Here is a 24,162-nt window from a genome sequence, read left to right as displayed (position 1 = left end):
GACAGGGCATTGCATGAGCAGTTAGGAGATCTGAATTCTCTTAGATCCATCCCTTAACGCCTCCATGCCTCAGTTTCCCCATCTGTAAAGCTTGGGCTAATACCTGCCTAGCCCACAATGCAGGTGGTTAGTGTTTTTAAAGCACTTGGAAGATACTCAGAGTAGGAACAAGCATGACAGCCCTTACCAAGAATTATTTCTAATTCATGGAGAATGGTCAGAGCAATAGAAATACAAAAGTTAAGTTACCCTTTGCAAAATTTGATTTTATGTACCCACTGATTAGGGTAGCTGATCCTGTTCTGGTTCATTTAAACAGAATATAGTACTGTGCAGAAAGTCCTTGTGAAGCAGGGTGAGGGGAAAGAAGAGAGGAAGTGGTCTGGAGATAGCTAGCTAACTCACCACTCCCCAATTCTAACTGAACAATGCCAGTGAGGGCAATGCAAAGCAAACATTCTCTTTTCAGAAAGATTTACACCAAGGCTGGTTTAGCAACACCAAGAGCAGGCCTTCATCCTTCAATGCAAGCCCTACTGACTGTGTTCAAGCTGAGTGCTAGAACCAGAAGACAGCTGCTTTTGATTTACAAGTGACTAGGATATGAGGTAGTAAGACTTAGGTCTGGTCTACATCTGAAAGCATAGGTGTACATTGCTTAGGGGGTTAAGCATAGTTAAGCCATCCTAAACCCTGGTGTAGACAAGATAGGGTGACAGCAGAAATCTTCTGGCAGCCTACCTACAGTGAGTGCCTTGAGGGGGTGGATTTACTGCAGCCATCCGACTCCCCATTGTGGAAAGGCCCTTCTGTAAAGAAGGTGCGACATGGCAGCTGCGGGATCTGGCCTGCGCCTGCCAGCTAGCAATGTAATGGCAAGGCAGAGCCTGTGTGACATTAACAGGGCTCAGAGGCTCTGCACCAGGAAAGATGGGTCAGAAGAAATGCTGTTTGAATTGATACAATCTGACACCCTGCAGATACTCCAGCCAGCAGGGACTCATTAGCAAGCAGCCAAGGGGGACAAGGGAGTTATTCCAAGAGGCTTCAGATGCCCTGAGCACCCAGCAGGGAGCATAAACAGCAGCAGGAAAGGTGCTCAGGGCAGCTGGAGGTAGCACAGGGCTGACAGGTGTTCTCTCCATCACTGTCCCCCTTTGGCTGCAGGAAAGCCATTCCTTCTGCAACATTTAGTGTTTTAAACGAAAGCCCAGCAGTTCAGGTGCTTCTGCTGACAATTGTTCCAGCTCAAGCCAGCCTGGCTTAGACCCCAGAGTAACAGCCCGTAAACCAGGCAGAAGGAAGACTGGAATATTTAGTCTTTCCTACCCCCATGGCTAGTCTGTCTTTAGTTGGTTACTAAAGTGGAGCAGGGGAAATGCCGGTTAAGAAGCCAGCAGTCCGCAGATCTTTGTACACTTTGGGGTGGAAATGGCAGACACTCAAGCTATCTTTCATATGCATGCACTGCAGCTGCAAATGGTGCATCTGATGGGGGGGCAGGGGGGGAGGGAAATCTAGACCAAATTCTCACTGAAGAGAATGTCAATCCACCATCCCTCCCTAGGAAAGAGAGAAACCAGCTCCTCAAAAAAATCAATTTTATTGTATAAAATTATACATACAAAACACGTGAAGTACTGAACATTATATGATACAATGGAACAAAGGCAGAGACAACATGTGAAAGGTGATTTATCTTACTGTAGTGTTTGATTTGGAATATACAGCATGAAGGCAGGAAAGAAGAGACACTGGATGCTTAGGAAGCCAGGATATTAATAATGCTGGTACTACAGATCAGATCAAAAGCCAAATTCCCCCTTGAAGCTCATGGGGGATAGAGATTTCAAGACAACTTGTGATTAGAAGGCGGGGAGCGGGAGTAGGGACACAGGAAAGACACTCACAGACACTTGTTGCTATTTATAATAAAGCTATACTGGGTCCTGCCCAGGAAACCCTCTTCTCTAACCCCAGTAGAAAAAGGCATGAGGCAACATCCCATAGCTCTGCATCAGTTCTTGGAGTGTCTGCAAATGAGATGCCAGAGCTCTAGCTAGGTCACAGTATTAGACAGACTGCTAGCTTAGCAGAAACAGGTAAATCCTCTGGTGTGGCTCTACTTATAAAGACAGATTTTATTATATAATTATAAAAAACTGCCTCCACAACGGTCATGAAAGTGAGAGCCTGCCCAGACCTTCCCAAACTTTCCTTACCTTGGTTAAACTAGGGATGTTTAACTCGCCTGGAAGAAGATTCACCATGTGAAAGGATGAGTAGAATTTGACAAGGCTGATATACGCGAACATATCATCCTTTAAACAAAGTACTATGTATGAAGTCTTTATATGCCGCTCCTACTGCAAAGAAATCCCATTAAAGAGAATTAGCCTTTGAGCACAGAAACCATGTAATCCTTATGTTTGTTTCAAAGGGTTGCTTGCAATTTTTTAATGGCACCAAAAAGCATCTGAAACGTACCCCTTATTATTCAGAGTATAACACTGTGCTGATGATTTGAGTAGAGTAAGGGTTTCTGGTTTTAGTGGAGAACCATTAAGGTCTCACATAAGCAAATAAATACATCTTGAAAAGGTCCAAAATTAGCACTGAAATGGGGAGCAGACAGACCCTAAGAAGCTTCCTGTGCTTGCTGGGAGCTGAAGTACCAGACTTCAGAAAGGGAAGAGTGATTATTCAGCTGTCAAAGATGAACACAGCCTATGTCTGGATAAGTGAGGAAATTTCTAATGCGATTTGACTTCTGCAGCACCACCCTGTGTCAGACAGTAAGGTTAACACTAATTCAGGTAAGCCATTTAAAAAAAATAAATCCAAAACAGATGAACTGAAGTCTAGGTCCAGATTCTGCCCTGCACCAAGCAATGTGGGAGGAAGGTGTCCAACTCAGGGAGCATCCCTGGAAGTAACATTTCTGGAGATACACACTTCGGTTCCAATGCTGTGAACACCACCTCTCTCGAGGCCTTAAGCATTTGCAGGATTAGGTTCTTAGACAAGTCAGTGTCACATTACTTACTTTAACTCTACACACAAGTGGAAATGTTAGAAGAAAGTAAAGACTCAATCATTTCCTTTCTCTAGAAACAGCATGAAGTGTCTCAGTAACGGTCCAGAAACCAAGAAACCAACCTGCAAAAAAAAAAACCACCCCAAGAACTAAAAATACCATTTACAAATCAAGTTTATAAATGCATTAAACATTAATACTATCAGGTAAAAAGGCTGCATACAAAAATATATATACACATATAAAACCATCAGACATAGGCTTGTTAGGACTGGACTACAGCACTAGAAGGCCTAAGAATAATGCAGTTTCTTCTTGAGCTCCCTCTTGTGATAACATTGCTTCAATATCCACATTCTACTAGTTGAAACATCCTCTGCAAGAGGCTTCTTTCGAAAGATGGAGCGGGGTTGAGAGGTGGCAGACTCCTGCTCTCGGAGTGGGACCTCAGAGACTAGTCTCAGTTAGTGAGACACCAAGAGCCAACATGAGAAGAGATCCACAAAGATCCCAAAGCGGCAGAATACATTTTTTTTAAAAGACAGCCTTCGACTGAAGATCCCACAAGAGATCCTATCAGCTCTTCTGGATTATACACTGAAAAGGCTTTCACGGGTTATGAGGAAGATTATTTTGTGCACCAGCAAATCATTGCTTTGTTAGACTGCATTGGCTAGGAGACTTGTGCTCTAGCTGGCTGTTTAACTTGAACTACACTAGTGAATCGAGGATATGAAATACTGTACAAAGTGCTCAACTGTTACCCCTCTTCCCTCCCCACCACCTGAGGCCTCCTGCCTCTTCAATGCTGACTAGAGGAAAAGGCTCATAAGCCAAGAGATAGTGATTGACATTTTGTGTGAATTACAAGCAAATCTATTGCATTGCACACTACATGTTGCAAATCAAATAGTATAGAAAATGTACCACGTGGATGTTTTAAAAAACATCCTACTTTGTAAAGGAAGACTCTAAAATGACAAAGGCCTTGGATGACTGGCCTATGATCAAGCTTAAAACTGGTACCATTACAGTGTGGGCGTAGCTAACAGATACTTTCTGTACCATGGCTTCCAGCTCCATCAATCCCTGTGTCATTTATGTCACCACAAAAATAGATTCAGACTTTGCTAGTAATGGCCCAATACTGTAACTTTTCCTTTACAAAACTGATCAGACACTAGCAAGCCCCCACAAAGCAGGATGTGAGATTAAAGAGTTCCACATCCTTTCAAATAAATGCCTTGCACAGCAGGCTTACAAAATCTACAAGTCACTAGATAAAAGGTAAAAAGGTTTGGTAGTTATGATCTGAGAGATCAGACCAAAGAGTTATTGCCATGAACAGGAAACACTACAGAGTAGGACTTCCTACTGGGAATATTACAAACTACGATTTTGTTTTTGTGCATTAATATTCAGTTTTAACTCAGCAGAATCAAATGGATCTGGATCTTTGATCAAAGTGCAAGTTTGGGCTAAGGCCCCACAGCAAAATATGAAACATGGGCTCCCTAATGCCCATTAGATTTGTCACAGAGATGCACAAAGATCAGAAATCCAGGGACTTGGATGGTCTGGGCTGGAATGACTTTCCATTTTTCCCTGGTGCAAGCAATGAAATGTTTTCAGTTTGTGACCAGAGCAATTAATCCCTGGCTTGCATTGCAGTGGCATTTATGTGCACAGGAGAATTTATCAGACTGGAATCATTTGAGGGCTGATAAGAAGAGGTGCCCAAGGTGTTAACAACCCCTTCCTTCCCCCTGTCCCCTCCAACAACTGTGTAGAAGCGAACGATCAGATAGTTGTATGGTTGTGCTTTGACTACATCTTCGGTAAATATGGCCTGATAAAAACAGTGCTTGCAGCTGCCCCATCTCCACAAAGCTGCAGTTTTTCTGTCCATGACACAGACATACACAAACTATTTCTGAACATGAGGTTTCTACTTGGGCAGATTGGATAAACCCCCGTAGATTTCTTTCAACCCTCTTAGGGCAGTTAGGTAACTAAGAAACAGTTCACAACTGAGTGCCTAGCCTGTTAGGAAAGCTCAATGTCAATCACTGGGACAAGCAGACCCTAGAGAGGAGTTGGGAATGCAGTTTTTGTCTCTTGATTGGGTTTCCCTTTTGTGCTGCTGTTCTGAAGCCAGCAATTCCCCCACCCCCTGCCATAAATCTGAACAATATAAACATCTGGGTATTTGAAAGGATGATTTTAAGCTACTTGCACTACAGGGCTAATATTTATACTAAGTGCAGGGCTCTATCAGTTTAAAAAAAATAGTGCATATATAGATTTACATTTCAGGAATCTTTTGTTCAAGCAACATTATAACAAACAGAGCAGTTCCAAAGTGGAGATTAAATGCAGCCCTTTGCAGCCTACTGTTATCTATTTTGCATGGGTAATCTAAACATTTTAGGGAGTAAAACCATGTAGGGAGACTGTTCTTAGCAACCTGAAGAGAGATCTGACCTATATTATAAACTAGTTAGTGTGCTATAGACTAGGTGCAGCCCTGTTTATAATTTGGTTCAGATCTCTCTATGCTGGCCAAAAGAAAGACAGTGTAGTTGAGACTGAACCATAGGGTTTGGATCCAGATCTGACCTTCCACTGCTGGGGACCAGCTGGATCCAGGTTCTGCTTCAAGAAGTTAATACAGTTCTGGTTAACAAGGTAGTAAACACAGGGCCTTTGGTGATATGCCTGGAACAGTTCCCCCAGTGTTTCTGTTAGCCAGTTCTAAATATCTGGCAAGCTGTTTATTTAGGTCTTCCTGAAAAAGGTTTAGTTCAACATCCTGTTCAAAAGCAACCCAGAGCCAGGTTGCTAGCATGGAGACAAACAGCATGACACCAGACAGCGGTAGGATAGCCTCAGAACTCTGGCGTCCCCAGCCAACCGAGATGAGACTAACTTATGAAGATGCTTGACTTCTAGGAAAGTGTACTGTCCACTTCATAGCACCACCTACTAATCAGCCCATGGAACGTCATTCCAAGCTTATCCACCCACGCAGGCTAGGGTCATGTCCCATAAAAGTTCAAAGGGGATTCAAGAGGGGGACTACAGAGCTCTTACAGCTCGGAGCTCTCTCTAGTACAGATTTAATTAAAAAGCTGAGCCCAATTCCTTAATACCAAAGCCAATCCCTTAACCACCACCAGCGTCTTCTAATTTGGTATTAAGGAAGCAGTTTGAACATACGTCACCAGCTGACTCTTTCTGTACAAGAGAGAAAAGACCAAAGCAAAAAACAGATACAAACACCCCATCCCGTAACACTTTGTGGAGTTTTAAATCTGATCTCAGATGCAGACGGCACTCTTGAAGACTGACCCCACATTTCTATAATGGCGCAAATCAAAATCCCAGATCCGAAACTCCATGCATGTGCTTTGAGGTGTTCTCCACTGGAGCATGAATTCTAGCACAAAGAGCAGAACATATTGCTAGATGCTGTGCTTTTCAAAAGGCAGAGGGGTTTGACCAGAAGCAGGAGAAAAGGCAGTTCTGCGTAACATGCCTTCTGGATCTCTTCAAATCCAGATCTCCCTGGGGAATTGCTACATTTCCATTGAATACGGTCATCTGTACGGTACCTGGGTCGGACGGAGGTCTTAACACTGAAAGGCTGCATTTTTTTTTTTAAATGCACTTTTAAAGAGAAGGAATTCTTTAGCAGATAGAAAGCTGAAAAGTAATCGAAAGGCTAGTACTAAGTGTAAAAATTTGTACAGAAACTTTTAAAAACATCTTCTTAAAAAAATGTGCAAATGGGCCACGACTCTGGAAAAAGAGGCAGCTATATGCCCTAAGTGATACGGTACAGATCCCTTCAATGTGGAATTGTTAGTATGCATGGGGAAGCTGGACAGTTTGCGTGCAGAGTCTAGCAGTTGGAGGAGTGCATGCTCCCCAGCTGGCCAGCTGCCAGCATCAGGATGTCTTTCTTCTCCTTGTGGAAACGCAGCTCTTTCCCAGCCAGTCGGGCTTCATCCAGCTCCCTCTCTGTCGAGGACAGCTCTCTGGAAAGGGCTCCTGGGGTGTTCTGCTCCCTGTTCACCCAGTCCATGGCCATCTGGTTCCTTATGTCATCATCCAGAGCACGGTGCGAATAGTGAGCCAGCACCTCCTAGGGGGAAGAAATATGACGGGAGCTTATGAATGGCGAGTCACTAAGAACACGCGCATTGGTTAGTAGCATCTGGCTCAGCTGCACACAACAGCATGATGGGAAATGAATGACGGGTCTGGATGAGCACCGAAGCAAAAAGGTCCAAGAATCCCTTAGGCACCTCCAGTGCTGTTGCCAAAGCAGCACTCAACCACTGCCCAGGCCGGCCTTACCTGTCGTGAGCATTGCCTCTCTCGCATGGCTTTGAGGCTGCCATTCCAATGCAACAGCTGGAAGACGGTCATCAGCTCCTGCAAGGGGAAATGGCAGTCAACTTCGAAGGGCAAGAGTGTCAACAGAAGGACGGCAATCAGCTTCGAAGGGCAAGAGTGTCAACAGAAGGACGGCAATGAATGTACACAGGCAAAAGGCTTCTCTCGCATACAGCTGAAAGCCAGCTTTCTGTAACATAGAGCCCTCAGGAGGCAGTGTTCCCTTGTGGGGAGGGCACTGGACTGGGACACAGGATATCTACTGAAACCTTGGGCAAGTCATTTCACCTCCTGGTGCCTCAGTTTCCCCCTCTGTAAAATAAGGATAATGATACTGACCTCCTCTGTAAAGTGCTTAGAGATCAGCAGCTAAGAAGTGCTAGGGCTACAGCTGGTAAGAGGTATGGACTATTATTAGAAGACAGACCAAGGTGGGGAAGATACATAGGAGTGAATTACTCCTTCCTTCCACTTACATTTTTGCTCATCTAGTTACTAAGCCCACAGCAGGGAGGGCTTAGTGGTTAGAGGAGAGGACAGGGAGCCAGGATTCCAGGGTTATATTTCCAGCTCACCATGTGGTATTTACAGACTGGTTCTATTCTCTTATCTGCAACCTTGAGCAAGTGGCTTCATCTTTCTAGATCTTTTCCCTCATCCATAAGTTAATCACCTCACAGGGAACTGAAGCTTCAGGAAAAGTTTGTGAAGTGCTTTGAGCTCCTTGAGCGAAACAGGCTAGAAGCCATTACCGTTACTTAGATTATAAGCTTCACAGGGCAGGGACTGTGTTATGGGTTTGTAGAGCACCTACCACTTGGACTCTAGACTCTGATAGGACCCTTCAGCACTACGGCAATATAAATAAATTAGTGATCACAGCTGGCTTACTTAAAGTTGAGGCCATGCTGATAAAGTCCTACAGTACAGAGAGATGAAAAGGGCCATTCATAGAACAACTATTTAAAAAGGACATATGTTATTGTACGGGATATCAGCCAAGGGCAATGCCCATGCCTTGCATAGCTAGACAAAAGACCACTCCCAATGATGGGATGGGAAAGATCCTTCAGACTGCTGATCCTTTGGGATACCTCTTGTGCCGTAACATCCGTTGTTTGTGCTTCTCTATGCCGGTTTTCATCCCCGGAGCTATTGCACCAGACGCTGGTTGGTGATAGAGCAGATCTCGGTTGTAATGGAAACCGGGCAAACGTTTCTCTGATGGCCACACAAACCTCATTCCATAAACTCCCACAGAAAAAACAGACTTCCCACAGACAATGCAACCAGAGGAATATACAGGATGTGGCGTCAGTTTCTGTAAACAGGGCTATTAATATAAACACTTCTAACCTCCGCCTACGGAATGTTACCATTGAAGGGAGAGCAGCAGGGCAAAAAGTCAGTGTCAAGAAAGTTTGCCTACAGCAGAGAGTTCCAAATAAAAAACTAAGTTACGAGCTTAAGGCGCCTGCCTACATGCATGAAGCAGCCAAGCTCCTCTGAGCATCTGGCAACTGAAAGTAGGGTCTATTTCTCCCCTTCTGAGAATCAAATTCCTGAATCTGGACAAATCAGCTACTAGTGGGGAGTGGGCAAAGTCCTTGTTTCAAGTTTCCGGTGACAGTAATATCTGTACTTCCATAAAGGGCCTTCCCCCCAAGGATCTCAAAGCACTTGAAAAACAATGAAACCTCGGAATACCCGAGAAGCAGATGCCCCATCAAACAGAGAAGGGTACATGTGGAAGCAAGTCAGATGCGGAATTGGGAACAGAGTCTGAATTCTGTGTGCCCGATGCTCTAGCCATTAGACAAGCCTCCCTCCCAGTGGCAGGGAATAAAACCCTGGCTCCCAAAGCACCGTCTAATCAGCTGTCACTCCGAACTGCAGTGTAAAGGTCTAACTATGAGGTGAGGGGATGTCTGCACTGGAGCTGGAGATGTAATTCCCAGCTCAGGCGATGTACGTTATACTAGCTCCGACTGAGCTAGCACATAGCAGCGTAGCCACGCCAGTGGGACAAGCTACAGTCCCGACAGAGACCCTAGGCATGTACTCGGGCAGCTAGCCTGACCAACCAGTGCCACTGTGGCTACACAGCTATGCTTAGCATGTTGAGTCAATCGCAGCTAGCATGCACACACATCTACCGGAGCTGGAGATTCCACCTGCCAGTGCAGATGTACCTAAGGTAACCAACTAAGATGATCTCAATGATTTCAAGACTTCAGAATGCCTAGTTCTATACGCTTATAGTGCCTGTCATCCAAATACCTTCAGATGCTTTAAAATGGGAATAGCTAGCCCACTTACTTTCACAGAGAGGGGAAAATGATAACAGGTGAAATGACTTGCCCAAGGTCACACAGCAAATCAGTGGAAGAGCTGGGAATAGAACCCAGAACTCCTAGTCCTCAAACCACTAGACCATGTTGCTTCTTGCATTACCCACATATTCCAGTACTGAAGGCACTAGATCACATGATGCATGCACAACCCCTTCCATAATACTGGTCTATGCGAGCATCTCAAGAGATGTTTTAATCAGAGGGGAGCCCAAAACAGAACCCTGCATAATCCAAATATCCTTGAACTTTCGAAGGCTTGAAAAATCCTGGTCTGGATTCTGTGGCTGGAGCTCTTATCTAGCAGTAAGCGTATAGCAATACAAAAAACATAGCAGCACGTGCCTTCTGAATGCACAGACCTAGTACATTCTGTAGCACTGAATGATGTAACTAGAAGATTTTTTTTAAAAACCCACTTTAATCAAGACTGGAGTGGGGAATCAAGTTATGGATAGTACCTGAAACTCTAACATTGATTTTCCCTTGTTGGATTCCAGCATAAAACGGAAAGCACCAATTCCAGTGTTCGGGTTATCGGCTTCTTCTCTATTACCCTGCAACAAAGAGTAATATTAAAGAATTACAACCTCTAAACAGAAAAGGGCAACCACCCAGCTTGGCATGCTGCTAAGCGGTGTTCCCACATGGCTCTGCTGCTATTAGTCAAGAGACATTTTCAGGCTCCACAGACTGTTTGTTTGTACTCTGATGAGGCAAACTTTAACCACCTTGAATGTTTCACAGATTCTACAAACATGGAAGAGATTTTGAATTCCTCCAACTTCCACTAAACAGTGTGCTCTTGCGAGGAAATGTCCCAAGACAGAAGCTATCAGGACAAGACAAAAGCCGATGACTTGTCTCCATCTTGGAGAAACATTATGATACTTTACAGCAGCCATATCTAGACGACAAGTGCTCAGAGGTGCTTTGGAATTAACTGGATTCAGGTGGACACAACATGAAACCTGAGATTTGAGCAGGGAATCAAGGAATATCCAGAAAATCTAATATCTGTGACCTGATGCTCTGGGCAGATTTCCTCATGCATACTTCCACAGACTTCTGTCTAGTGTGTGAACTATGATGGCTTATATTTTCATGAATCATAGAAATGTAGGGGTGGAAGAGAACTCAAAAGGCCATTTAGTCCATGCCCTTGTGCTGAGGCAGGATTAAGTAGATCTAGACCATCCCTTCTCCAACCTGTTCTCAAAAGCCTCCAATTTTATCTAGTGTGAGGAACCAGTGACCATTTCAACGTCTTTTGGACCACCAGGATCATCACTGAAGTCCGGCAATACCAGCTTTCCAAGAAATTCACGGCAGTATTTTCCTAGCTTCAGTAGTTGATAAGGTATCAGAGGTCACACACTTGCATGCCTGTTGTATCTTGTACTTGTTGACTAGCATATTAGCCAGCCCCCTACAGGATCTCTGCAAATTTTGACCTGGATTTCAATGCAAACTGTTTCATGCTCTTGGCACAAGACAGGGGGCTGAATTTGACTCCCAAGTCCCTTCCAGTCCTACATTTATATGATCAGATGCTATCTTTCAATAACATTTAGGATTGTAAGATTGTTTCAAGGTTCACACAGTAGTTTGGGTTCCATTAGGTGCTGTCTGAATGCACAGTAAAAACTCATTCTGACAAAGTATGATTTTGGCACTAGGAAGTTTAACATGCCTACCACCAAGTATTTAAACAGGTACAGCTTTGTAATGCACCTGGCTCAAATAATGAGGCTGCACACAATAACAGGCTGATCAGAGAAGCTCCACACCCCAAGAGTTCATCAGGCTTGAACACTGTAGGCTCAGTAACGGAAAGGAGCTGATCTTGTTCCAGGCCCGGTGGGCACCAGGAAGTCAGACACCTTTTTTGAAACAGCAAGGTGCGATTAACTATTACATTTTGAAGGAGGCAGTGCCTTGTAAAGTCCTATCAATATTCCCCCCCCCCCCCCCCCGATGCACTTAGAGAAACGTTTTTGATGCTTTCTGGCCTAGTTAGTCTTGTTTTTTCAGAGACTACCCCTATAAAAGTACACAGGATCCCAGATAGGTGGAAACATTACATTGATTAGAACATCTATGGCAGAGAAGTCACCATGTAATAAAATGCTCCTGGTTTTTAAATCACATACTCCATTTTTGTGTCATCAAGCCCTATTACCATGAATTATAGGGGAAGATTTTCAAAAGCTCTAAGGGATTTAGAGCACCAATTCCCTTGAAAGTCAATGGAGTTGGTGCCTTGTTCCCTTAGGATCCTTTGACAATCTCATCCTGCAGGCATTCCAAGTAATACCACATGGAACCACTATACTCCAGCAAGTTGTTATACCTATATCTTCTGCAAGAAAAAAATGAGACTATCTAGCCAACCTTTCTTGGGTTACTGGTAGTACCAGACATGGGCAGGCATTGAAGCAAGCCAGTCTTTCATTTTAGCTCACATAAAAGCAGTTCTATATAAGAGAGACATTTTTATATTTAAAAGAAACTTGGCCGGAATTGTAGGAAAAGATGTGAAGTGCTTCTCCTGGAAGTGGAAGAAGTTTGGAGTTAACAGGTCCTCAACAGTGGGCATGCTGAAAACATTAAGGGCTAAATGCTGCTCTCCGATATGCCAGTCCAAAGTAAGTCTGCTGATCTAACTGGGTGCAGATTTGACCCCAAGTGCAGGGCTGAGAGGATAGATGGAGAAGGGATTTTGAATCCAGTTTGAGAGAAAACAAGAATTAGAGTAAGAGTTTATTTTTATTTTTAGTATTTCTATATCATTCCAAGAATCACTGGAAAACCTGCCATAAGGGTTTCCAGATGCAAAAGAAATTTCCCTTCCCATAGATTTATGAAACTTTCCAATCAGCCTGTCCCTACCAACTGCAACAGTCAAGACATTCAAAGCCCTTACGTTGAAAGACGCCAAGGCTTCTGAGACACTCTTCTCAATGAACTCATCTGTGATCCTCCGGGAGGGGTGCTCATTAAAGACAGAATTCATTAGTGCAATCTTCGCAGCGCTCCTCCTGGCTTCCGCCTTGGTCGGACAGAACTGGGGACAGACATATAAGTCATCAGAACAGAAAAGCAGAGACGGCTTAGATCAGTTAAGGCCGACACACTCCAAAGTTCTCCCCGCATATATGAAATGGCTGTTAGGTGGCAGTTGTTGTGGAGTGCTGGAAAGCTATTTTCCCCAGACATCCTGAAGTTATTAGGAGTGTGTTTTAAACCACAGCAAGCCCAGCCATACTGAATGCAAAAATTAAACTGGAAACTGAAGTCAGCACATACTATGTGGACATGGAAATACCACCAACTGGATTGCCAACAAAATTAATTATCTTAAAACCCAAACACAGCCATCCTTCTCTAAACACGAGGGCTGCTCTGCAGGATGGGGAGGCAGCTCAGCTGCTGGAATTTGTTTCTTTTGGATGCCTTCCTCAAACCAAGACTAGAGCATAACTCTGCCTTAAGCCACTGCAGTAAAGGAACCTGAAATGCAATCAGGACCCTGTGTGATTTTTGGACTTTAATCTTTCTGGTTAAGAATTTGGATTGGACCTTTTCCTTTGTAACAAAGGAAAGGCAGCGGTTATTGATCATGCCTTATTAGTTTGGCTGCCAAACTTTTCTGAGCATCTTGGGAAGAGACACTGGGTCGAAATCAGAGCTGCAATAGGGACTGCAACTCTATTGAAGTTCGTTGTCTCTAGAATTCACACTGTAACTGTACTCAGCTACTTAACCCTATGACCCTATAAATAAGGCATTTAACTTAAAGCAAATATTGCTAAACAAAAGTTACACTAATACTTGCCAATTGCCTTAGATGCCATGTATGCAACCTCACTATTTGCAGAAACCCTATTAATTCCCTGCAGTGAGTGTAGGGACTATGTAATCCTGGGGTAACGTATCTACAGCAAATCTCAAGCTAAAGACCACTGCACTTACCATGCAGAACTAAGTTGGGTTGGATTTATCCCTCTACTATGGGTCTGGATCCATCTGTGTTTTGGGGCTTCCAGAAAGTCTCCAGCACCCACCCCTCACATCGAGGAATTTTGATTCCATTAAGAATGGGGATTTGAGGGAATTGATAGACTCCCCCCAGTCAGCTCTATAGAGAATGAGCTGTGTAGCTAGAGCCACTCAAGTCTCTGTAGCCAGGTGGTCCTACCTGGAAGCTGCCAAAGCAGCTCCCCCCAGGCAAGGTGACATAGCAGACATAAGGGGGGCTGTTGGAAGGGACCATCTCATACACCACCAGGGCTCCGTTTTTCAGATCAGCACCACGTGACTGCTTCATCTGCCAGAACTCCTGAAGAGCTTCCACAACGTTCACTGAAGATATAGAAGTCAGGGGAAAAAAAAAAAGTTAAGGACGGATATCAGAGAGAGAAATAGTCTTTTCATACTGCAAAAATCGAGCGCAGGAAACTGAGCCTGAGAAACTGGTTTTACTGCTCACCACTTGTGACTGCTGGTCTACAGAAATGGAGAGTCATTTGCACATTCACACACATTGCGCTGTACCAATACGACAGCAGTGTCCCTCCCCATGGAGCTAACAGTCCAATTCTGAGAATGGTCAACTTCAAGCAGAATTGTAGGTGCTCAGCACCGCTAGACCCAGGTTCTAATCTTGAGACACAACAATCTAAACATACAGTGAGTTAAAAGGCAAGACTTCAGGTAGTGAAATTTTCCTCTCACTCACACCCAGAGAGAGCTGGTGGGGTGGGAGGGTGGGAAGACCGAAAAGCTCTTGGAAGAGTATTTTAAAGAAGGGATCAGAGTTAATGAGGGAAGAAATCAGAAATGTCTTTTTCCTAAAGGCAGTCTGCATTGGGAGTGATGTGTTTGTCCCTTGCTTGGGCCGATCAGCTGGGCTCTCAGTGTCAGGAATCGGACTGGATGTGATTCTTCAGACATTTAAGACCACAAAAGATTCTGTAGTGTTCAAGTGGCACTGTGCGGCAGGTGGCAGGGCTAATGAGAGCCAATAATAACCTGACTGACCTGCCCTGGCACTAAGATGCCCAATAAAAATCACCTGCCTTTAAGTCAGACATTTAATGTCCAGTTTGAGAAGGTCACTGTTTTATGGAGCTGCACAGAAGGCTCATTCAGAGAAGGTGTGGGCTGCCCAAATTAATCCTTACCTAATTCCACTGACATTTGCGTGGGAACATTTAGCTGCTATATCAACTGTCTGCTACCACAGAGCAGAATGGAGAGGCCTCATTTAAAAATCATGACTGTCTCTCTGAATGGGAGGAGGTATAATTGAATGGTGAATCACATACTAAAGCCAGGAATATCATTTTTAGTAGAAGTGTTTTTTTTTTCCATTCATGTCAGGAAACCAGAATCCAAAGCTTTAACCCTGGCTTACTTTGGCAATTATGGTCCTTTCAGGATAAGAGCCAGTCTTTAACAGTCTTCTAGATGTTCCTTAAACAAGTAGAACATTTGCCATACTACATTCAAGCAGATATCCTGTCTGTACCTGAGGACAATACCGCAATGCTTCAGAGAAGGCAAAAATCCCACTATGCACCCAACTAACTGTGCAGGGATGCACATGGCAGAAAGATTGCTCCTGGCCACAAGCTTATCACCACAGAGGTTAGGAAGCATGAGATTCAATTACTCTTATCTTTGTATACGTGCAGGAATTACAAACATTAGTCATCAACATTATCCAGGATTCCCTGCAGCTCTGAATTTCATGTGCTGTGAGGGAAGAAGCATTTCCTTTTATTTGTTCTAAATTTATCTGCCCTTAACATTAGAGCAATTCCTCCTGCCACTGGAGGGATCCCACAGCTTCCATCAAAATCTTAAATTTGAAAGTTCCCTCTAAGCTACTTTCTGCACTAAATAATTCTAGGTTTTTGCGATATATAGTTCTAGGAAAATCCTCTCCTAACCCATCTTCATTACCCTTCTCTGGGCCTTTTCCAACCTCAGTTATCACTTTGAAATGAAGCAATGTACAAAATGAATTAGAGTAACATTTTGCGAACAAAAGAATGCTACTGGAAAGAAGAGTTAGAACACAATATGCCCTTCCATGCGGAATCCTGCTAGAGAGTTATTCCAATTTCTTTTACAGAAAGACAAAACCAGCAAGATGACTCCCCTGCTTACAGAAATCTTCCCATGGGAAAGTGACACGTCGGAAGATCAGTTTGATGACACACAAGAGTAGCACGCTAGGTACTTCAAGCTATCCTGCTAAACATTTTATTAGCCCACACACTGTACTGTAAGTAACACTTTAGGTTTTCATCCGTGCAGTTTTCAGGATAAGAGAACTAGCTTTATCTTATTGCCTCTAAGATTATTAGTTTCATTAGCTCCCTGTAGAATGGAACCAACAAGATAGTTACCACAAGTTTCTCACTAGAACATTTTACCCGCCTGCCTCAGATGCAATGTTTCAGGGAGTTAGTTAATAACGAGCACTTGGCTTGGATCACTTTCAAGGTTGGGGTATGGATTTTTCCTTAAACACACAACACGGGGGTAGTTTTAAACTCGAGATTCACAGGGAAACGTGCACAATCTATGTGGTTCCTGGCCAGCGCTACAGCACACCAGCCTGAGCATGGAATTCAAACATAGGCAAGCAGATTCCCTTTCTATTGACAAGATAAATTGTGCATATAATCCCCCACGGGGAGCCAGAGCCTATATGCCTTATTCAACAAACAGTTTGACACCCCATTTAGCATAGGGCAACTGAATCTTTGCAGCTCTGACCAAATACCAGCAACTTCACAAATGAAAAACTGAAACTAAGCTACATCAAGCAGCATGAAAAGGCTGAAATCACCCCCCCCCCTTGTTATTATGAACATTCAAAACAATAAAAAGTTTGTTAATTTAGTTAAGACAAGGAACTGGATGCCAAGCGCTTAAGTGGAGGTAACAAGGAGACACTGTTTAGCTAGTGCATGGGACTTAAGTTTTCAGTGTGAGACAAGCTCCTTTCTATGTTGCACACTGCTTATTTGTTTTGCAGGGTACTTTGTTAGCAACTGGAGCATTAGGTCTGGCAGCTGAGGAGTATCCAAGAGGTTCTCTCTCAAGGACTGAAATTAATGCTTCCAGCCCAACAGAGAATGGGGTCAATTTAAAAAGAGAGAAGAGAGAGTTAAACAAGAAAAAACTGAAAGAGAAACCCAGCAAGCCTGGTTGCTGTGAATAGGGAAAAAAGACATTAAAAAAAGAATCATATCAGAGCAAATTAGGAGACTTATGGTATTTCTTGAATATGCATAGAGAATATTCCTATCTGTCTTTTCCCTTTCAGCATAGTTACGGCTGAATAGCGCTATAAAGGCCACTCCACCATGCATATTTATCAGGTAATAAGTGCTTAGCCAGTGGAGTGATCTTTCAGTCAGTCAGAGGCAAAGGGCATTTGTTCACAGCTGCATACAGATTCTGCAGGGAGACAACTTCCATCTTGTATTTGTTCTGGGTAGCAAGCGTCAGCTCTTTGCCTGACTAGAGCTCTCAAAATGTATCACTGATTCACTCCCATCCTCCCAAAGAGGCCGTGCTTGAAACGGGTGGATTCCTAGCGTTCAGAGTTCTGCTGCTGACATGTGAATTAACAGTAGAAGTGGGGAGATGGGAAAAATCAGAAGCCACAAGGAAAGAGGGCTGGAGGTTCTGATCCAAAGAGGATGTAAAATAACATCTGTGTTGCAAGCCAGAAGCTCGATGTGTATTTTGGCTGTGACCCTTTGAGAAACAACTGAAGTTGTTGAATACTGAGTTGTCCAATTTTCCATTAAAACATTAAAACTTTTTTGAGCAGGCCCAGCCCTGCTCATAACATCTGATGAGTAGGTTCACCACTGAAAAGTGTAATTAAGATCAGCTTTTTGAAGATTCCTAGTGGCAGCCAGAATACTACAGGAAAAGTAGTCATTTGAGACTCTGCTTGACTGGGAGAAAGGGCCAACTGAATCAAATGGTACATTAATTTACTGTGGAAATGACATGTAGTGATTAGAGCAAGGGAACAAGTTAGGACTTGCTGTAGGACCCTGGAGGGCTGTTTTCAATCTATGCCTCAGTTTCCCTATCTCTAACCAGGGATGTCACCAGGAGGTTGCCAGGTTTATTTTAGTATTTAAAGTGCCCTAACATTCTATTGCACTAGTAGTGATAGAGCACATACATGGCTCTTTACATCCTCAGGACATGTTCCCACACCCAGAAGAATTTATAGTGTAAATGAGAACGTGAAGCAAAGCAGAGCACTTGGGGTTTGAGAAGATACAAGAGTCTTGAAATGAAAAAGGAAGAAGATTGTTGGGATTTGAGAAAGGATCTGAGAGAACAGAGGGGCTGTGAGGCAGATGATGTATCAACTTCCATCTTGCATACAAGACACCAGTATTTAGCCAAAGGAATTTTAACATATTTGAGAACAGCAGACACTGGGTCAACAAGCTCTAACACGGACACCAGCAGCAAAAGGTCCAATCAAAACACTTTTCAGCATTTATGACCGTCGTCCATGGGGGAACGGGAAATGCCAAGCACACATGCACCCCATCCAGATAAAAGCACTGAATCTACAGAACACTGCAGGGAGCAAAAGCGTTTCTCCCTTTTCCAAACTTAACCAGTAGAAAAGCAGCAGTTCCCACTTAGCTTTGCTACTTAAAGCCAGGATACGAAGAGATGTAGCCCAGTCACACATAGATAGAGTGCTTTGGCCATCAGTCACATCAATTGTTTATTGCCTTGGAGCGTAGACCCTGGTCCCTGTATTGTGTACATGATAGCACATCTGACTCGCATATTAAATAAGGAAGAGTAAGTGATTCCACATGGTGCTGAAACGCTTCTGAGCCAGAAGAGCAGCAGTTCCATTGCATTCAAGTCAAATAACGTCTGCCAAGCATTTAGGATGTGTACAACTGCATCTACTGGACCTGCCGTCATAACCGGAACTCGGGAACTCAAAACAGTTGCAGAGCATCTCCAGATGGGTGGGGAGACGGATACTTTCCAACTTTGTGCCAGTAAAGACTGAAGTTTAATCATCTTTACTGCTTCCACGTGTCTTAAGAGGACCAGATGGGATGTGCAGGACACTCAGATCTGAGGCTTCCCTGAAGTGCTCTCATATGAATTGGGAGCATCTGAGGCAATACTTGGAGACCTCAGGATGGGGTGTGGTGTAGTTAACACTTCCAAAGCAGCCCACTCTAGCGCAGACACACAGTCCGAGGAGCTAGTCACTTCTTCCACTCACTGTTGTGGTGAACAGCATCACCTGCAGCTGCAGGTAAGCTGAGCAGGGAGAGGGATCTCATGGAAAATAGTCACTTAGAATGCATGTGTGGGGGTGGGAAGAAAGGAAACCATCGGTATGCCCAGCAAAACACCCTTCATAGCTGCCTGTGGGTGTGAAAGAGCCTTTTGTTGGGCACTAACCAGGGAGTAAAGGTCTCATACACATGCTCAGGACCCAACCAACACACACACACACACACAGCTGTCAAACAAAACTTTTCTCCTCTGACAGGGAGATTAGTAACTGGTGTACATTTACGCAGGCAAGTTACAGAAGCACCACGAGTCTGAAACCTACTTATCTTCAAACACAGTAAAGAATTGTTTCAGATCCTACACCTAACACAACACCCCCACACCTCCCACACTCCTGCCCCCCCGCCAGTCTTATATTGACATTTACCTATGTTTTCCGAGCCTAAGTTTTCAAAGACTGGTGATTTCAATTGACCAACCTGACACACATTAAAGGGACTTGATTTTCAGACAGCAGACGGCTCAGCACGGTGTGAAACATAGGCCCTTTTAGGTGTCTCAGATTGGGCACCCAGGCAAACCCCAGATGAAAACGGAGGACCAAGCAGGGGGAAAGTGTGCAACTGACATGATGCGAAGTACTATCAACTACAGGAGGTGAAACAGAATGATCGGCGGTTTGCCACCAGAGCTGTCCCTTACAAGTGACCCCTACGATCAGGGTAACAAGAGAAAGTTTTTTTTTTAAAAGAGAGACACTATAAGAGAAGAGCCGACACATTAGCAATGTCTTCTGGTCACTCCCAATCCCCTGGTTTGCCTCTGCCACATACATCCCTGAGTGTAAGGGGATCCCCAGGAGCCCCCAGGTAGAAGTCAGGATGGAGTAGCAGGTCTCCGTCCTCACCTTTACTATACCCCCCGAGTACAGGGAGTCCCCACTCGGAAAGGACAGCGGAGTGTGTGGGGGGGTCTCCCAGCTCCCCCCCTCTCACTCCAACAGTCACACTGCTTGGGGGGGACCCAGTCCCCACAGACAAGGGGGCCCTGCAGTGTGGGGCAGGGGATCCACTTCCCCGATCCCTATGATGGGACTGGGGATCCCCCAGTGTGTGTGTGTGGGGGGGGCGGGAGCGGTCCCAGCCCCCCAGGATTGGGGGAGATCTCAGATGGGGAGTCCCACTCGCCCCAGCTGAGCCCTGAGGCAGGGTCTCCATGGCCGGCGGGTGTGGGGGGGGGGAGGGGGTGTCCCAGCCCCCCCCGCCCGGCGGTAGCGCTACGTGCCAGGGCCCTGCCCGCCCGGGCTGTGCGGTGGGGGGGGGGGGGTCTCGCACGGCGGGTGCCGGCCCCCGCGGCTCCCCTCACTCACCTCGGCCGTAGCCCTGCGTGTGCTTGGCGAAGCTGCGCACCACCGCCTCCACCGCCTCGCGCAGCACGGCCGGGGGCCCCGCTCCGCCCGGCGAGGCCCCCGGGCCCGGCAGCCCCAGCCCCGGAGGCGCCGCCGGCAGCGGGGGCGGAGCGGGGGGCGGAGGGGCCGAGGCGGCCACCGCGGGGGCCCCGGTCACGCCGGGGCGCAGGGAGCGCAGCGTCCCCACCCCGGGCTGCAGCCGCTGGGCGCGCACCGCCTCCATCATCATCGCCGCCGCCGGTCGGCCTCCGTACCCTGCCCCGACTGAGCCGAGGGGGGGGGGCGCCGCCGCCCCAGGGCTGCCACTCACCAGGCGGGGGTGAGGGGTGGGCGGGCCCTACAGGAGGGAGAAGCCAATCGCAGCGCAGAACCCCCGGGAAGAGGCGGAGGGTTAGAGGCAATTTGCCCAATCACAGAGCCGAGTCCCACGGGAGTGGGCGGGGACTGAAAGTGAGCTGTCCAATCAGAGCTCGTCAGCCCGGGGACGAAGAAGGAGAGAGGGTGGCCGAATCAAAAAAGAGTGTTCCCAAGAGAGGGCGGGGTTTGAAGGCGATATACCCAATCACCGCCCGTATCGCTGCCGATGACTGAGGAGGGAACGAATCAAGAGGCAGATGATCAATTGAGGGGGCGGGGACTTCTCTGGGTGCCCAACCAGCTGCCTGGCTGGATGAAAGTGGGCGGGGAATGAAAAAATCTAGCCAATTAAATTACGCCTCACTGAAAAAAAGATTGACAGAGCCAGGAGAGTTACCCAGAAGTCACCTACTACAGGACAGGCCCAACAAAGAAAGTAACAGAACCCCACTGGCCCTCACCTTCAGCCCCCAACCAGAACCTCTCCCGCGCATCATCAGGGATCTACAACCTATCCTGAGGGACCACCCATCACTCTCACGGACCTTGGGAGACAGGCGGGTCCTTGCCTACAGGCAGCCCCCCCAACCTGAAGCAAATAATCACCAGCAACCACACAACAGAACCGCTAACCCAGGAGCCTGTCCTTGCAACAAAGCCCGTTGCCAACTGTGTCCACATATCTATTCAGGGGACACCATCATAGGGCCTAGTCACATCAGCCACACTATCAGAGGCTCGTTCACCTGCACGTCTACCAATGTGATATGTGCCAGCAATGCCCCTCTGCCATGTACGTTGGCCAAACTGGACAGTCTCTACGTAAAAGAATAAATGGACACAAATCAGACATCCGATGAAGTGAGCTGTAGCTCACGAAAGCTCATGCTCAAATAAATTGGTTAGTCTCTAAGGTGCCACAAGTCCTCCTTTTCTTTTTGCGAATACAGACTAACACGGCTGTTACTCTGAAACCTATCAAGAATTATAACATTCATAAACCAGTTGGAGAACACTTAAATCTCTCTGGTCACTCAATTACAGACCTAAAAGTTGCAATTCTTCAACAAAAAAACTTCAAAAAAAGACTCCAACAAGAGACTGCTGAATTGGAATTAATTTGCAAACTGGATACAATTAACTTAGGCTTGACTAGAGACTGGGAGTGGATGTGTCATTCCACAAAGTAAAACTATTTCCCCTTGTTTATCCCCCCACCTCCCACTGTTCCTCAGACATTCTTGTCAACTGCTGGAAATGGCCCACCTTGATTATCACTACAAAAGGTGTCCCCCCAACCCCCGCTGGTAACAGCTCATCTTAAGTGATTACTCTAATTACAGTGTGTATGGTAACACCCATTGTTTCATGTTCCCTATGTATATAAATCTCCCCACTGTATTTTCCACTGAATGCATCCAATGAAGTGAGCTGTAGCTCACGAAAGCTTATGCTCAAATAAATTTGTTAGTTTCGAAGGTGCCACAAGTACTCCTTTTCTTTTTGTGAATACAGACTAACATGGCTGCTATTCTGAAGCCTGAAAAAAAGACGAGGAACATGATAATATTCTAATCACAGCCCAGTTGGTGTTGTCAGGGGGCAGGGACTATGGAATTTAGCCAGTCAGAACCCGCCTATCTCCTGCGAGAGAAGGACAGTCATGTTCCACAGCAATGAATCCTGGGAGTGTGGCCAAGTGCAAGGAAGTCTGGGAGTCTGGCCAAATGCTAAGAATTTTGGGAGTGTGGCCACGGATTCTGGGAAAGTGTGGCACAGGGCAAAGGGTTCAAGGAGCCAGGAGTCCTGGATTCTATTCCAGTCTTTGGTTGTGGAGGGGGGATGATTAGGATGGTCCCCATCACATCATGGCAGGGAGCACTCATTGGATCTTCCCTTCTTCCCACTCACCCTCTCTCGCTATCTGCCATCTCATCTGCCCCCCTTAATTTAGACCCACCTATGATCAATCCCCAGCAAATGACTCCTTTCTCATTCACAAGCATCCAAACCCTCCCGAGCCATGGGTCCCCTAAGGCCAGGGCTGAGTGGGAATGAAGTATCACTAGATGTTATTAATGTAATTATTATTACAGATAAACTTGTAACTGGGTTTTGCTGAATCAGCAGGGGAGCCCTGTTCCCTGCCTCACTCTCTCTCTCTTTTTTTCTTTCTGTTAATGCCGTTTAAAATATGTCATCCACAGGACAAGCTAACAGAAGTGTCGTCAACGATAGAGTCCTCAGGTATGTGACAGAAGTAGTGATGATATGTTAAGCATGTGCTAGGATAAGGTTTGTATTTGTGTAATGCCAACAGACCCTGGTCGTTGGCAGGCAGGATCGGATCGAACCTGGGACCTCTGGAGCTTAGTGTATGAACCTCTACCGCATGAGCTAAAAGTCAGCTGGCTGTTAGCTGAAGCTGTAGAGCAAACTCATTAATCTCTCTCTCTAAGTTGTCTTGGTGCCACTAGATGGGACAGAGCACCACACACACAGTAGGTGTGTGGGTTACGTTTGCTCTATCAAGTATCTGAACATTTTACAGGAATTTAAGAATCAAATCAAATCTAAATTGTATTTAATCTATCTAAAATGTATCGATCTAGATCTTTACACCATGCCCATCACCTGAGTATCTGAGTACCTGTGTCCATGTCTGTCCTCTCTAATGCTGGGCAAGAGCCTCCCCCTTTACAGCTCCCGCAGTCTGGAACAGCCCCACCCGTATCCTTCTGCTTCATCGATTCTGCTTTCTGATCTCAGCTGAAAATGTCTCTTTTCTCACACCTTTCTGCTGTTATTTATTTAATTCTGTGAAGCGTCCTGGGATACCATTTATATGAAAGACACTGTAGAAAATACAGTGATTTTTATTGAAGTGTATTATTAGGGGCCTTTGGAGTCGCAGAGAGATAGGGTCTGGAACAAATAGACTTTATTCAGGGCTTGTAATTAGATATAGTACAGTGGAGTGAGCAGAAAGAATTAAGAATTGTTGTCCCTCTGCACTATGCTCTGGATATCCCTTTTGTTCGGCAGGAGTTGACAGTTGAAGCAAGCGAGGGCACCCACTGGCTCTCCTGTGTTCTCACCACTGTGAATGGTTACTCAGCACATTTTTAAATCCGAGCCCCTCAGCAGCAGCATGAAAGTGACAGAAAGAGGCTTTGTGTGAAGGGGCAGAAGACAGTCAGTAGAGTGGCACACAGATTTTATTATGGTTGGCTTTACATGACGACTGAAGACAGGTGGCAACTGGACAGACAGTCCTGAAA

General features: G+C 45.5%; 1 protein-coding gene across 1 annotated transcript; it reads right to left on the bottom strand.

The window, feature by feature from the left end:
- Window positions 1-1,584: 1,584 nt before the first annotated feature.
- On the bottom strand, window positions 1,585-20,808 carry LIX1L (limb and CNS expressed 1 like). The gene is made up of 6 exons (XM_073322508.1): window positions 20,486-20,808; window positions 13,991-14,154; window positions 12,716-12,856; window positions 10,251-10,346; window positions 7,400-7,477; window positions 1,585-7,184 (listed from the first exon to the last, which is right to left on the bottom strand). The coding sequence occupies exons 1-6, from the start codon at window positions 20,751-20,753 to the stop codon at window positions 6,942-6,944; spliced, it is 990 nt and encodes a 329-aa protein (XP_073178609.1). The 5' UTR covers window positions 20,754-20,808; the 3' UTR covers window positions 1,585-6,941.
- Window positions 20,809-24,162: the final 3,354 nt, after the last annotated feature.

Source organism: Lepidochelys kempii, chromosome 24, assembly GCF_965140265.1.
Source record: "Lepidochelys kempii isolate rLepKem1 chromosome 24, rLepKem1.hap2, whole genome shotgun sequence".
Lineage (NCBI taxonomy): Eukaryota > Metazoa > Chordata > Testudines > Cheloniidae > Lepidochelys > Lepidochelys kempii.
Note: the sequence above shows the minus strand (reverse complement) of the source record. Positions and strands in the feature narration are given on the sequence as shown.